Source organism: Protopterus annectens, chromosome 4.part0, assembly GCF_019279795.1.
Source record: "Protopterus annectens isolate FY-2018-M chromosome 4.part0, PAN1.0, whole genome shotgun sequence".
NCBI lineage: Eukaryota > Metazoa > Chordata > Ceratodontiformes > Protopteridae > Protopterus > Protopterus annectens.
Window position 1 is genome coordinate 79,865,746 of NC_056733.1, and position 17,099 is coordinate 79,882,844.

A 17,099-nucleotide genomic window follows, 5' to 3' on the forward strand; every position below is an offset into this window, starting at 1 on the left:
ACTTCTAATAGAGCTTGGAGTTGAGTTCCTTTGTTGTTAATGCTACGTATATTAAGATGAGCTACTAGGAGGAAGTTAGATGGTTTAGTAAGGGAATAAATAGATGATTGATTGTGGTTATGGAGAGTGATAGGAGTTGTTGGGTCTGGGTTAGGGTGAATGTCACCATCTTTTAATGAGAGGAGTAGTCCTAGATAGCTTGGGTTATGGATTATGCTGTATAGAAGCAGAGCTTTCCTGAGATGTAGAGTGTTATACTTAATGTGTAGTATTCTATGATACTTTGTAAGTAGGTAGCTGGGTGAAGATGTTATATTTGCATGGTTATAAATGACTGGTAGGGATGGAGAGTTGCTTTGCTTATTAGGGTAGTGATTGTGTGGATATAGTGGCTGTTCATAGGAGGTGAGTAAGTCGGCAAAGGTTAAAGGAGGTAGTGGTAGTATGAATAAAAGTAGGACATATAATGGGGTGGGTGGCTTATACATTGGGAAGGATTAACTGTTGGATGTTTGTATGTAGGTATAAAAGTATATAGGGTGAGGATGGGGGAAAGGAGGGAGGGTGTGGTAAGACTGAAGGGGAGTGGTAAGAGAAGGCTGATATGAGAGAAGATGACCAGTGGTAAAGTGTCTAGAGAGTAATGGGTAGAGGAAGAGGTGTGGCTAGTAAGTATGAGAGTAGGACCCCTGGGGGATGGGTGGGAATTGGGAGTAGAGAGGGGAGCACAGTGAGCCTGCAGGGCGAACGGAGTGGGTAGCAACAGATACTGAAGCAGTTCTAGAAGAAACAATCAGCAGGACTGACTCCATAAGGTAAGTTGGAAAAGTTGGACGTAGGTAAAGGATAGTGAGAAGTAAGCCTATAAAAGGTTGTTTTAGACAGTAGTAGTAAAGGTAAAGTGAGAGGACTAATTAGCAATTCTGGGACTACAGGAGAAATGAAGGTAAGTAGTCAGGCATAGGAGACGATAAGAAGGAGATGTGGCTGGGTTAAGGGTGGACAGGTCTAATATTGCAGGCTGATATGAGAGGGAGTTAGTTGGAGTACAAGGGAAAAGTGGGTGCTAGACAAAGGGGCTTCTATAGAGTATGGGGCAGAGAGACTGTTAAGGTACAGAAGAGAGGGGGTGGAGGCTGTTGGCTGTCCTAGCTCAGGATGTGCTTTAACACCTGTAACAGTGGTGCAATAGTAGAAAGTCTTTCTGGCAGGAACTATTCAACAGACATACTTTTCTGGTGTCCTTGAGAGAGGGATTGTAGGGAAGTTATGCTGTGAGGTGAACCGCTGCTCTTTGGAGAGGGTCCTTTAGATTCTTAGTCTAGTGCTGAAAGCACAAGAAGAGCAGGGTAATTTTCTGGTGTCCTTGAGAGAGGGATTGTAGGGAAGTTATTCTATGAGGTGAACCGCTGATATTTGGAGAAGGGTCCTTTAGATTCTTACAGACTAGCGCTGGAAGCACAAGAAGAGCAGGGTAACACAGGGGTTAGATGCTGGGAGAGGAGCAGACAGCAGCCAGGGCTTATCCCAATTCCTAAAGATTATTATATCCTAAATATAAGTTCAGATCATCCGCAAAAGCAGATAAAGTGATCTTAGTGTTGTAGAGAACAGGGATATGGTGAAAAGTTTTATAAGTAATAAGTAAGAATATGGGTTCAGTGTAAAGATTAAAAAGGTATGGAGACATTGGGTATCCTTGTCTAGTTCCATTCCTAGTATCGATCCAGGATGAAATGTTCTTGTTGATCTGTAAATAGGTGTGAGCTTTAGAGTAGAGTATTCTTTTGGATTTGATAAAATGTAGGGGTTTACCAAACCTAGGAAGGACTGAAAATAAGTCCATGTCAAGTCTATCAAAGGCTTTGGATGCATCAATTGCAAGTGCAGATATTGGGGTATGATTTTGATTAGATAGAGTTGTCACGGCTTCCAAAGTAAGTGTATTACACATTTGTCTATGCTGTATGAATCTAGATTGGTTGGATAATGCAGTGTGAAGGATAATGGGTTTAAGCCTATTGGCCAACATTGAGACAAAAATGTTCATATCCAGATTAACCAAAAAAATAGACCTGTAGTTCCAAGGGTTTTTGGGGTCTGTGTTTTCTTTAAGAATGAAAATTGTTTTAGAAACATTCAAGTGTTTATCAGTAATATTATTACATTTAATATAGTTAGAAAAGGACAGAAGGATTTTTGAAATTTTCTGAATAAATGTTTTATAGAATTCTGCAGTGAGCCAGTCTGGTCTGGAGCTTTGTTAGATTTAAGATTATTTATTACCATAATTTTTTCTTGTTGGGTAAATGGAGAAGAAAGGGAGTCCTGTTGCGCCAGGTTAAGTTTTGGGAAGTTCAATTGTGTAATGGGGATTTTTGGGCACTACAGGATTGTGAATACAGGTTTCTGAATAAGTGAAGTATATTCTGCCTTGAGTAGTAGAATTTACCTTGGTATAATATCTCAGATGGAATAGGAGATGGTTTCCTTTGATTTATCAGCCTCGCTAAGAATTTGGATGGCATTTGTGACCACTCTGAATAATTTGCGAGAGCTTTTATTTCATGAAAAGATAAACAGTTTGAGTGTAATAGAGAGAGAGTTCTTTCTAAAGATAGGCAAGTTGTTTTTAGGATTCTTGGTTATATCTTACTTGTAGTTCTGTCTCTAGATCAGTAGTTTTTTTTTATTGATGAGGGTCCTACTAATTAAACATTTTATAGCGGCCCAGCATATATCTGAAGGGAGATGAGCAGTATCAAGTGAGGATGTAAAGTTTTCTAAAATTATATCTGTTTCTCGTACCACATGCTCTTTTAGTAATAAATTGGGGTTTAATAGCCAATTAATAACTCCTGTATTTAGAGTTGGTGCCATTAAGCCAGTTGAGAGTAAGTGTTGTTTTTAAATGATCAGAAAAGTGTCTAATTTCTGTATAGGTTCATAGATGTGTACTAGGCTAATGGCCCTGGAGCCTTTACAAGCCTAGCCCATGGGATTACCCTGGCATTGTGCCACCTGACCTGAGTTCCCAGTGCCTCTGTCGAGTACAGCCACTGGAGTGATCCCCCAGGTTGAATTTTCTTTTTCCCATCCACTCATCAAGATTTCTCTTGAAGAAGGCCAGTGAGGTGCTCTGTTTGACATGTATGGGAAGTCTGTTCCATAGCATGGGCAGTCTCTGGGTTATGAACCTGTCCCTCCAGCTTGTTCTGTTAATTGTGGTAATGAGGTTGAGATATCTGGCGCATGTGGTGCGGAGGGATTGGGATTTCTTTAGATGTAGCATTTCTAACAGAGCTGGGTCAGACATGGCTTTTTAAGTCAAGCAGAAATTGCGTCTAAGTAGGGGATATGAGACAGAGAATAGTTGGAGTTTTTTGAGTCTGTCCATATAGGACAAGTGTGTAAGGCCTAGGATCCTCTTTGTGAGGTAGTTTTGCGGCCTCTCTAGTTGTTGCAGGTCTCTCTAGTTGTTGCAGGTGTCTAGTGAGGTACATGCCAATTGGGGCATTGTGCTCAATAATTGGCCTAATGAGGGAAGAGTAGAGGGAGACAATGACCTATTTCTACCTGGATGCAAAACCCTTAGTAATGAGATGTGCCACACAGAAGAACTTTCTGACCACAGTGACAATGTGGTGGTCAAAAGAGAGGTTGCTGTCAACCTGTATTCCCAGATCTCTTATAACGCCTTCTGTGTTCAGTGGACTACCATCGATGTGGTAATTTATGGGAAGCAGGTTTTTCCCAAAGAGGATGGTGACACATTTTTTGGCATTATCTTAAGGCCATGGTTCTGACACTAGTCATTGGTCTCCATGAGGCCTTTCTGTAGGATGTCAACATCACTTGGGGAGTTAATAATAGCTCCAAACTTGCAATCGTCTGCCAACTTTGTCAGCCAGAGTCCCTTCATGTTGTCCTGGACTTCAGAGAAGTAGATGCCAAACAGGAGAAGACCCAGGACCGAACCCTGTGGGACTCCACTTGTGACTGTTGGCAGTCTGACTTGGGCCGCTACTTTCATACTGTAGGTTCTATCTGTGAGCCAGTTTGCAACCCACCTAGTGATGTAGGGGTTGATGCCTAGCTTAGTTAGTTTTTCTATGATTCCTGAGTTGGGAATGGTATCAAAGGCCTTGGCCAGATCAAGGTAGGCTGTATGAGTCACCTTGCCTTCAGCCACAGCTCTGGTGACTGACTCATAGAAGTCGACCAGGTTGAGCAGGCATGATCTACCCTTCACAAAACCAAACTGTGTGGGATCCAGAGTTTGGGGATTCTCTATATCCTTGTTTATTAGGTCCATGATGATGCGTTCCATAGCTTTACATGTCAGACTCATCAGGCTAATGGGGAGATAATTCCCAGGGTCTGTAGTCTCTCCTCCTTTGTAGAGAGGGATGACTGTAGCAGTGCACCATTAGGAAGAGACAGAGTTTGAGGTGAGGCTGTGATTGAACAGGGTACACAGGAGAGGTGTCAGTTCACTCTGTAGTTCATGTAGAACACAGCCAGGGATATTGTCAGTCCCCATAGAAGCTGTATTCTTGGCTTGGACAGTGCTGTTTTAACCTGTGCAGCAGTAATACTGGATGCCTGGCAATCTACTCTTATTGTGATTCGTCCTTTGGTGGGGGAGAGAGGGGTAAAGTTAGCACTGAATCTGTTGGCCAGTATATTGGCAATATCTGCTGGCTCGTTATAGGAGGTGCCATTGTGCAGTGGCTCAGAGCAAATTTGGGTATTGCTGTGGAGATTCTTTACATAACCATAGAAGGCCTTGTGGTTGTATTTACTATCTGCTGCAGTTCTGTTTTCCTAGCTAGCTTTAGAGGATTTGATGAGGGATCTCAACGTTTTGTTGAGGCGGATAAGGGAGTTTTTCCAGTCTTGGGACTTCACCTTATTCTGCATCACTTTCCTCCTTCTGTTGTAGAGTTTGTTTATGGCAGGAGACCACCAGATTGGCTTCCTTTTTTTTTTTTGAGAAGAGCGTCTTGGTTCTATTGAGTATGGAGAGATCCATGCATTTGTGTACGTGTTCGTGCAGTGCATTGATGTATGATTCAGCAGTCGTGCAACTATTCTCCATTTGCATGGGTGCTGTGAAGTTAGCCACCTCTGTTTTTAGGAGCCCAAAGTTAGCTTTGGAGAAGTTTTTAATGGTGGTTACCTTTGGGGGGGGGGGTGAGGGATGTGGATTTCCAAGGTGATATGTTTGTGGTCAGATTTAACCAGGGAGGATTTCACTATTGGTGTAGAGCAATGGTTGCCCATGTTATTAATGACCAGGTCAACGATGTTGCTACCTCTAGTGGGGGTGCGAACGAGCTTGTTCAGGGCATTAGAATTAATGAATTCCAGGAAATGTTGGGCAAGTGTATTGGTACATGAGTAGTTTTCCCAGTTAATGGAGGGGTAGTTGAAGTCGCCCAGTATGAGAGTGTTAAGTTGGACCCTAATATTCTCCAGGGTGCTTAGGAACGTGGAGTGCGAGTCTTGGGACATGGTTGGTGACCTATAGCAGGCTACGACCTGAATTGCCGCCTTACCCAATTTTAGCTGTACCTGAAGTATCTCTGATGCATTATGTTGGGCTACCAGTCTGGAGGTATGTGCATCCTTTTTGAATATCGAAACACCACCGTCTTTGGAGCTTTGGTCCAAGTTTTGGGGCTGGAAGGTGCAGAATGAGTTATAGCCTGGTAGTGCAGGGGTGCTTTATGCTGCCCTGAACCAGGTCTCTGTTACAGCACAAATGTCGATGTTCTCCATGTAAGGAGTGTTTCGAGCGAGTGCATTTTGAGATTTACACTTCTAGTGTTGAGCACCATGACTCTCAGATTGCATTTTTTTGTAGCTGTTATGGTGGTAATTTGGTCTTTAGAACACTCCCTAAAAAAGGCACTGTAGGGTTGGCAAGAGCCTTGGCTAGTATCCGGAAGCCCAGGAGTGACAGATGCAGACCATCTCTGGCAAATCATTGAGGTCTGTCAGTCATGTCATCCCAGGCAGACAGATACTGGATCCCCTCGAATGACACCAGAAACTTAGCCAGTTGTTGAAATCAGTCATTTTCTGCTTGTACCGTGGTATCAATCTGGGTGATGGTAGGAGGCTGCTCAGGGCTAGGGTCATACCCACCTGGGCTGCATAATCCGAGAGCTCCTTCATGTCTGTCTTCATGTAGTCCAGGGAGGTACGTCTCAGGTCATTCACACCCACATGTACAATGGCAGAGTCATGTTTCTACCTGTTGTTGAGGGACCTGAGTGCATACGTTATGTGGCAGATCTTGGCACCTGACAAGCAGCTGACTGTTATGTTCTTATTCAACCTAGTGTGTGGGACATCGGTGTGCCTCACTATCGAGTCACCTATGACTAGTGTGTTGGGCATGCTGTTTTGCCTTAGGGGCTTTGGTTGCATGGCACACTATTTAGGAGAGTTATGTGTCTCGTGATTAGTGTTGTGTTGTCGTAGTCAAGTGTGTTTCTGCCTTGGAGGTCTCTGCTGTTTGGGTAGATTTTTATTGAGAGCTTCTACGAAGGTGGGTGTGGTTTCTGTTTTAATGTGAAGGCAGTGCTGGTGTGTGTTCTGGAGGGCTGTGTGTTCCATGTGATGTGGTACAAGTGTTGACTTTCTCCTCTTGGCTGGAGGGTGCGTGGCTTACAGTTTGGATATATAAGTGCATCTCTCACAAGTCTGAGTGTTGAGAGGTAAAACAAGAGTGTTGTACACGAGGCAGTTGCTACATTGCCTCAGGATGTCCAAGTTCACAAGGTTAATAGGAGAAAGTACAGGAAACTGACCTTTAGACATGCCTGGAGGGGTGGGCATTAATAATAAGTACTGGAGCTATTTCCTTGTAGAACGTTTAGTGCTGGTAGCACTTTGTGTGCTACAATAATTGCTACAAGAAGTCTGGTAAAGTGCTAGACTAATAAGCCAGTTAAAATGCAGGAGAGGAGAGAACTATCAGATCGAAGGGAAGAATTGAAGAGCAGACTTTGTGGCATCACTCAGAAACTTACAAACAGTCCTGGACACAGCAAATCTGTATCTGGACTAGACTAGTTACAGGAAAGGCGGGAAACAAACGCAAACACAGGCTTTTAAACCAGAACGTTGAAAGATATGGAAAAACTGCCCAAACAGCCAAGCCAGAAACCATTCCTCGTGTGGTAGATAGGTTACTTAGTGCTTACCACTCCCACTGATAAACTAGTAGGCTTCCCTCCAACACAGAAAGACTTGTGGGGGGGGGGGGGCTCAGAAACTTACAAATAGTCCTGGATACAGCAAATCTGTATCTGGACTAGACTAGTTACAGGAAAGGCAAGAAACAAGCTTAGAATTTTTTTTACAGAAAAGCAGCTAAAACGGCACTAAAACATTTCAAGTGCAGTGCAAGCTAGCACACTTGAGTGTGTAGCAATATTAAAGCAAATATGTTTAAATAAATGTAAGTCTTTGTTGAACTTCATGAAAATCCCAGGGATTAAGAAAAAATCCAGCCTGGCCTATTTTTGCGACATTGAGAATAAAAGGTAAATTTGTCATTTGGTGACTTTTTTAATTTGAAAAGTGTATGGATCAAATAAATTAAAATCATTTTTTAATTCAGTGATTGCTGTGATGGCATAAGTATTAAATGAGTTTTTATATTTGTCCAGTCTGACGTGGGATCCTGAATAGTATTCCAGTCACCCCCTATGATGTAATAATGGTTAGGGAAACGAGATAAAAATCTTATAAATGGACATAATAAATCCTTATTCTTGTCTGACACGGGACATATATGTTAAATAGTAGGATATGTTTATCAAAGTAAGGGCAACTAACTGTTATTTAGCTCCATTTTCCATCCGTTCAGCAGTTTCTTGTATGTACACTTGGAGCACAGAGGAGTCCTCAGATTTTCCATCATCTTTAGATTTTTATAAAAAGTTAGGAAGCCAAGGAAGTACTACGACACAGATGGATAAAATCTAGTGTTACTTTCAGAAACATTTTATATAATGTTCTTATATTTGTACAGTGTGATGACAGGTCTCAACATTCTGTTTTCAAAATGAGGAGCACTTCCTCTCATAAATGTGGGGAAAAAAAGGGCAAAATGTGGAACACCTACTAACAACTTCCACTAGGGAGCTCACAGCATGGTTAAAATGTGCTATTTTATACTTACAGAAAGTTATTTTGATGAATTAATGTGATACAGAAAGTTATTTTGATGAATTAATATGATTCTGTACTATTTACCATGGATGTCAGTTAAAAAAACTCCTAACACTGAATGTGTGACAGATCCTTTCATTGTGGAACTTTGAGGAACATGGGCATTTTAAAGCCCAAAATGAGGAACGTTCCTCACACAGAGGTACACTTGAGATGTGTATGTGATTATGTGAATACTCTGGGCCAGGTTCTAAAAGATTCACTGGTGTAAGTGACTTACTCCACTGTAAGGCCTGTCTATAAAGCAGACGTAGACTGGAGTAAGTCACTTACACTGAGAGCAAGTATTTTGGCATCTGTCCCTTTGTTTCTGTCTCTGTCATTTTTACTTTAGCTCAGTCTGTATAACATTTCCGTATACTTTTTTTTTTTCTTGTTGCTTTGTCCTATATTATGTTATAGAAACCATAGTCAAGCAGATTATGAAAAACATATTGCGCTACAAGTATGAAAGGAAGAGATTAATATAAAAACGTGCATTTTTTTATAGTTGAAATGTTATTACAAGAAGTTGGTAATGGCCACAGACAGCATACCATCAAGGTGCTCATTAAGCAGTCACCGACAACGTAGTGTGGCATATTGAAGATTTACCCATGGTTGGTGTGGTTTAATCACGAGGGCAAAGCTAGAGTGATTAAACAAAGGCAACCGTGGGTAAATCTTCAATATACCACAACCACGGAGTCTGTTATTGCTATTATACAATGATATTATTTAAAAAAAAAAACGTACTTTTTTTAAATAATGTCTTTGTATAACGGCGGATTAGTGTTCTTCCTCCGGTTGTGGTATACTGCTTCTTCATTTTGATGTACTGCGCATGCGTATGGGACTTGCATTCCCACACATACCCAGTACATTAATGCTTTGAAATGGAAGCAATGGAGAAAAGAAAGTCTCCGTTGCTCCATTTTCTCTCTCTCTCTCTCTCTCTTTTTTTTTAATTGTAAAAAAAAAAAAAAAAAAAGGCTTGGGGACACTTTATACCAACGGAAAAAAGTCCGGGCAATCAGACCTTTTTCAGCTGGTATATTGTGGGATTTACAACGGGCACACTGGTTGGGCTGGGCCAATCAGCGTGCACATTTTTGAATATTAATAGGGAGTCATTGTATAATAGAGTGTAATCAATGTGTCCTCAGTCACATTTAGATTTATTTGTGTTTGGCTCCAACACCTAACACATATACAAAATTACATAAATGAACACACAGAGGCTAACTATGTTTAAATGTGAAGGAGATTGCTCTGAGGACCACAAAACCATTTCAGCAGAGTTTTGTCAGGAATTGCTGTTATGATTTAAAGATCAAAAAGCAGAAAATTAGAGTTGCTTTGACAGTATAAATTATTTATAGCCACCAGAATGAGTTTGTTGCATACAGTCATCATTTTAGTTCATCATGACATCTGGTGAGTTAAGTGTCACAGTACATCTTGCCCTATTTTTGTCTTATCATTTATTTATTTATTGATTGGAGGTTTTGTATAAAAAGCTGGGTATTTTTTTACTGAAACCATGTCCTTAAATAAATGTAAGTTTCCCCTAGGTGACATAACTTTAGGAACATTCCATACACTTTAAATGGCATGTTTCTGTGTCTGTGCTGCCTGCAACCATTAAAGTCTGTTGACGCATTTCACATTTTCCCTGCATTGATGCCACTGATGTTATAGAAGAACTTTAATTTTCAGTGACATCAGCATGTCTGATGAATAGGGCACTGAAAGCATTCACTGATCAGGTGAAAATATGAAGTGGCACTAAGTACACACCACATAGGGTGGTACAAAAAAGTAAGTCACCAAGTGTGGCAATATGCTTTTTGACTGGAGACCAAAGTCATTACCCTAGTGCTGTTTCATAAACCTGGTTGATGTTGGTCACTTTGCTGACTGTATGCCTTTAATTAACTAACTAGATTAACACATCAATTTTTGCAGCAGTTTTGTGTGACCAGCTTATTTTGGTGTCTTACTGTTGTATTTTACCTTATAGATAGCTTGTATTTCGAAGCTTACATTGGTTCTAAATTGACAGTAAAGTAATGACTGCCTAGTAATGCTGTAGAGTATTTCAGTGCCAGTAACTACTGCATCTTGGTACATAAAAATTCCATAATGTTGTCCTTTGTTCTTATTTTGACAGGCTATCCTGTTTCTGCAACAGTTACTTGATTTCAAAGAGACAGCAGGAGCCATGCTTACTTCCCAGGGTAAGTATCTAGACCCCAATGGGATGAATATTTTAAGTATCCAAGAAGAAAATATCACTTCATTGCATTTCTTAAACTTCAGGTACATCACCATGGGTTACCTTCTGTTACTACCTTGGCTTGTGTATGATTTATTTTTCTCAGTGATTACAGAGGTAAGTCATTTGTCTTGTTGGTTAACTGTCATGTATGTGAAATCATGTGAGTTAGTAAGAAGTAGTTAAGAATGTATATATGTCATGTCGTATGAAGCTAGGAATGTGGTTTGAGGGAAGGCTTTTCATTGCATAAGGATTTTAGCGATGCTATTTTTCTTGAATTGTCATACAGCTGAAGCTAACCTCTGTGTTATGCTATTCTAATTAGATTGTTAATGCAGAGTATTGATTTTTTTAATTGTGAAACTTACCCTCCCCACTTCATAACCCATGCTAACAAAGAGCTGTTGTTTCTATATGGTAAAGTATATTTTGTGTGGAAAGTTTGACGGTTACTTTACCAAATTAGTTTTCATTTTCTTTTTCCCTTTTTTTACATCTACAAATGCTTACTCAGTTAAAATAGCTTCATTACAACTGATGCAGATTTTGCAAGTTGTTTTTTGGTATATATGGGGTGTCAGGCACAGACTGTCAAAAGTGAGTCATTCATCTCAAATTTGACGTTTATGAATTTGCTTCAGCTTATTGACGGTGAGTTAGCCAACTTTTGGCTTCTGTATAATGTGGTACATAAGGATCATTACTGCACAATTCATGTATGTCCTTTAGAACTGCCTGCAAAAGAAGGATGCGTGCCTTATGCCAGATTCTTCAGCATTTAGATGTTCCCAGTGCTTAAGGTTGCAGTCATAGGAAGTTACTAGGCTATTGGCCCTGAGGCCCTTATAAGCCTAGCCAAGAGTTTAGCCCATATATATATATATATATATATATATATATATATATATATATATATATATACACAAATTAGCACCCAATGCCCCTGTCCAGCAGGGACACGGGTGGAATCCCAGGGATGTATTTTCTATTTCCTATCCAATTATTCAGGTTGTTCTTAAAAAGAGATAGAGGTACTCTGCTTGACATTGACTGTTAAAAGGCAGCCACCGTATAAAAGTGAGCAGTTTGCCTACTTTATTTTTCATTTTTATTTTATCTTATTTTTTTTCTTTTATTTTTATTTATATATTTTGCTACATTAGTAAGCAGGCACTATGCTAGCTTCACATTGTCATGTCACTTGGGGCGTTTTTTTTTTCAGAAGGCTTGGTAAAAATGTTATGCAGGAGTTTGTGATTTAAAATCTAAGCACTGTTTATTGAATTTGCGTAACAATACTTGACATCACATGCAAACATTACCAACAGGTGATAACTGCACTTATTAGATTCTTTCAGAAAGATGCTTATCTCTAATGCCTCTTTTGTGGGAGTGGAGATCATGGTATTGAATCCAATGTTCGTTCTGTCGTATTTTTCAAAGGGCTAAGAATTTTGTATCATTTTAAAACATTATGTACTACATGAGGGGCATTCTAGTCCTTCTGCCTGACAGTCAACTGTAGTGTCTAAATTTGGAATATAATATTGATTTTAACTAAATTTGGAATAGAATGATGTTTTTAACTTTCCCATGCAGGACTTGGAAAGTGTGTTAAAAAGCTCGTAATTAGCTAAAATAGTAATATTGGGTCTTTGAAGATTGTTACAGGAGCCTGGTGCAAAATAAACCAAGCATACAAGGAAAGTACACTAGAGAATCTGTAGAGCCATAAAACAATGTAGATGTGGCTTTTAAAAACATACCAATGACAGTAGATAGGACAGAAATGAAAACAGTATCAGTGCAAGAAAAGTAGACAGAGTGTGTACAGTGAAGTATTTATGATTAGTGGCATATGTGAAGATTATCCAAGAAAACAGTAAAAAAACTTAAAGAAATGTGAGTTACTTTCAGTAGACACAAAGGTGTTTTTCAACATTTTCAAAGGGGGATGCTGAAGTAAAAAAAAAAAAAAAGAATTATAAAGGCAAGCAGTATTACCTGGTAAAGGAACTAACTGAACTCTGGTCCAGAAGGGAGAACCGTAGTTTTGTAGAACTACCGGACAAAATTGATGTGACCAACTCCATGCATTTTTGAAAGCACAACTACACAAATGGACTGAAGTCCCTGGAGAACAGGTCGTGAGAAGGATCTAATGTATATTTGTTCCCAGTCCAGCTGCATGAAATGAGAAGAACAGACCAGTATTCGTTTCAAACTTATCAGCAAAATAAACTCATTTTGCCATTGAAAATGGGTGGATTATAAGTGAGGTATAATGTTTGCAACTGGGAGGGTGTCAGTATGGTTTCCGATGTAAAATGCTTGCAACTAGGATTGTGTGGTTTCTTTTCATTTATATAAGTGTATGATTGCTTATGTCATGATGGTTTAACAAGGATGTTTCTTTCTTAAAAAAGTGGTAGGAATTGAATAATTTATGTAATGTTGCTTAGGTTATATGATATATATCAGTATATGTGAAGCATAATGTGTTAATTTTAACTTGTTAATACAGTTAGGTACATTTATATTTATATGAAAGTAGTCAATGTCACAAGTGACAATTCAGTAAAGGTATTTAAAAAATGATGCATAAGGGTAAATTACCACAAGTGGGTGATTTCACAAATATTTGTTGACAATAACAAACTTACACATGCAGGAAAAGGAATCTCTCTATACTTCTGATGAAACTGCAAAAAATTGAAATTAAACTTGTTCTATCCAGGTATATTTACATTGTTCTTCCTTGGTGGTGCAGAAACATTTCTGATTGAGAGCCAGCTGAAGATGAGATTCATAGCTTCCAAAGAGAGGAAGGTAATTGGGAATGACGGAATTAAGCAGGGATTGAGCAGTCATAGGTAATGCTAACAACAAAAGGGACAAACAGAAAGAATGTCTGTCTTCAAAAGAAACCTGGAAGAGAGACAGAAGGAAGCATTGAAAGTGGCAAGTAAAATCAAAGATATAGCAAAAGTGCAGCAATTATCTTCACCTCAAGAAAGGGGCTTAACCAGAGATGAACAATAATATAAATCCAAATTAAACCTGCTTGAGTTGGTGGTTGCTCAAGTGGATGTAAAAGGTGACATAGTACTTGGAAGTTCCTTGGTGTCCTGGTCAAATTCCCCACGCTAGTATTTATATCAACTTTGGTCTCCTTAAAAAGAGGGCATTGGCTTAGTGGGACTAACCCAGTCAGCAAAGTAAACATTTTATGAGTGGGTGATGGTGATTTGGATTTCTTTTCTTAAAAATGTTAAGTTTGTTTTCAAAAAGGGGAAGATGGTCACAGAACAAAATGTATTGCAGTAGTTTGTAGTGTAAAGATCATCTTATTTTATTGAAAGAATAAATATTAACTTAAAAATGTTTTGCAGCAACTTGGGGATGTCACCATTTATTAATAATGATAAATGAAGACATGTTCTGGCAGGGATGGAAATGTCAGCAGGTTAGAACAGCAATTTGGTTGATTATGGAAGGGAATTTCTCTCCCAGCATCATTGTCATAGACTGTCCTAGATTGTTAGCACATCAGGTTTATGCTGTCTAGATTATAGATAATATAAAATGCGTAGAGCAGCACAGTGGCACAGCATATAGCATTGCCTCTCACAGTAAGAGATTCCCTGTTTTGATTCTCTGCTGGGGCTCCTTCTGTGCAGAGTCTGCATGTCCTCCCTGTGTTCATGTCGATTTCCTCCAAGTGCTTCAGTTTTCTATCACATTCCAAAGACATGCAGTAGGTGGATTGGACACTCTAAATCGGCCATTAGGTGTAAGTGGACATGTGAGTGTGTAGTGTGGATGAACTACTGTGGCAGGGCTAGCCACCCAACAGTGTAAATCTTGGCTCTAGATCATTGTCACTGTTAAATTGACATCTCAACCCCATGTGCAAAAATGGGAAAAAGGGGTTGTGGATGCTGTGACTGCCTAAGCTGGGGCAGTAATCAAGGAGGCTGAATCCTCACCAATGACATTGGAGACAGACATGCACTTGGAATACAGATGGATACACTCAGTATTTCCAGATGCAGACCTCTCTGCATCAAGCAGTTTCCCTTAAGAGCACATAGAGATCACACTCAGCCCGAGATCTGGACTTCTTTATATATGTCTCCCTCTAGGTCCCCAGTGCAACTCTAATGATCAAAGGTTTCTTCCAGACTCACCATCACCGGTCCTATGCAGTGCTGTTTTAATGGTTTAACAGCTCCTTTACATTTCCCTTATTTTTCTTAAAGTAAGCTATCTTGTAATCTCTGCTGTCCCAGTATCCTCTATTAAAAGATATACATTCAATTTGATTACAATAATACATGCACATTTCTTTCCATTCCAGCAGGGTGCACTGTTGATGCATTTTAACATAAGCAAATCTCACAAATACATTTTCATAACGAGCATCTGTATAAATCAGTTTGATGTGCAAATGACATATAATTATTTACAAAATTCCAGGTAGCTGTGCTTTCACAAGTCATACATCCATTGTCCTACTTCTCCTGGCATGCCTGTCAGTACCTCCTATTGTCATACCTCTCCCGTCTTTGAAGACGCAAGCTAATTTTTCAGGCGACTCTCAAGAAATGTGGCTTGAGAGAAATAAGCCTGTCTGGGATTACATTACCCCATACCCTGTGTTGAGGTTCCATCGCCTTGGTTTTGCTGATCTCACTACAGTACTGCACTGTCATGTCATATGCATACAACCGTAGGCACCAACATAATAACTTGGGATTTTGCTGGCTGGCTCCCTGTAGCCTTAGATCCCCCTCAGACTCCTCCTGCCTCCTACTGCAGATATTTAGCACACGGGCTTCCCTGTCATGGTAAGACTTAATCATGTTAGCATGGTACAATTTGTGCTCCTGCCTAGTAGTAGTTCTACCATGTAATTAACATAACTGATCTTCCTTACCACTTTGAAGGGTCCCTCCCAAGCTGCCTGCAGCTTATTGTGTCTGACAGGAATGAACACCATCACCTGCTGTCCCACAGCATACTCTGGCTCAAGCATTTCTGTCATACCAGACATTTTTCTGCTGTTGGGCACCTGTCGAGTTCTCCTGAACTAAGCCCATGAGTTCCCTAAAACTTGTCCTGAAGTTTAGGACATATTCCACAACAGACTCCTTGTGGGATTCATACCCTCCCACTCGTCATGAATCATATCTAAAGGTTCCCTCACACTATGCCCAGACAGCAACTCAAAGGGTGAAAAACCTGTGGATTCTTAGGGTACCTCTGTGTATACAAAGAACAGATGTGGCAAATATTTGTCCCACTCTCTCTTAAACTGGCCTGCAAGTGCTCATAGCCTAGTATAAACCTAGAACCTATGAGCCTATCTGCCCTAAGGCATTTATAAGCCTAGCCCAAATTTTTGTGGCTTACGCCACCCCTTATATGAAAAAATACTGTGCCCATTAGTTTGTTGTGCCTCTGTCCAGCAGTGACACAGATATGATTCCCGGGGTAAACCTACGATCTCCCATCCACAGGTCTAGATTTCTCTTGAACAGAGTCAGCGAGGTGCTCTGCCTCACATGGACCGGGATTTTATTCCACAGCATAGGGAGTCTCTGAGTGATAAATCTATCCCTCCAGCACGTCCTATTTATATCTGTGCTAAGGTTTAAGTCGTTTGCTCTAGTGGTTTTGGTGGATTTGGATTTTTTGAGGTGGAGCATGTCCATTAATTCCAGGTTGGACATGGCCTTGTATGTCAGGCACATGTCACCTCTGAGCAGACAGTATGCGACTGAATAGAGCTGGAGTTTCTTCAATCTGGCAGCATATGACAGATTTTGGAGTCCCTTTATCCTTTTGGTGAGGAACTTTTGGGGTCTCTCCAATTGCTGTAGATGTTTGGTGAGATACATCCCGAATGGGGCATTGTACTCGATCATTGGTCTGATAAGTGAAGAGTACAGGGGAACAATGACCTCACTAGATCTGGATGTGAATCCCTTCATGATCAGGTGGGCAATGTAGAAGGTCTTTCTAACCACTTTAGCAATGTGGGTGTCAAAAGAAAGGCCACTGTCAACCTGGGTCCCCAGGTCCCTGATAACCTCTTCTGTGCTTAGTGGATTGCCACCTATATGGTAGCTTGGGGTTACCTTGTTTTTCCCGAAGGGTATGACTATACATTTTTTGGCGTTTAACTTCAGGCCATGGCTCTGGCACCAGCTATCTGATGTTCTTCATCTCACATTGCTGCAGTCCTTACACTTGGGTAGTCCGCTGTCCTCGGTCGGCCCGAATATCAAAGTATAAGGCTGACGTCGGTCAAGGCGCATTTGACTGACATCAGGACGTCAGGGTACAAATGCGCATGACAGACGTCATATCCTCAGTCTTTTTTGCCGCATGGTCCGATGCAGAAGCAGCGTTGCAAGTGCCGTTCGGCGTTCTGAAATTTTTCGAATTCGGAGTTTCAGACCGAGTCAAAGTTGGCTAAGTACCCCGTTGGGGAATATTTTAGTTTTTCCTTGCCTCAGTGGTTTACCGGATGTCAGAAAAAGTGAATAACTGTATTTCTTGTGGGAAACAGATACCGCATAGA

The 17,099-nt window shown here is 40.4% G+C and overlaps 1 protein-coding gene across 14 annotated transcripts in view; it reads left to right on the forward strand.

Annotated features, from left to right (window-relative positions):
- Positions 1 to 17,099, forward strand: part of EXOC7 (exocyst complex component 7) — a 945,568-nt gene that overhangs the window by 349,675 nt on the left and 578,794 nt on the right. For all 14 annotated transcript variants that reach the window (XM_044068105.1, XM_044068104.1, XM_044068108.1 and 11 more), the window contains one exon: positions 10,403 to 10,469. In XM_044068105.1, coding sequence (XP_043924040.1) covers positions 10,403 to 10,469 — 67 coding nt within the window. The remainder of the gene's footprint in view (positions 1 to 10,402; positions 10,470 to 17,099) is intronic.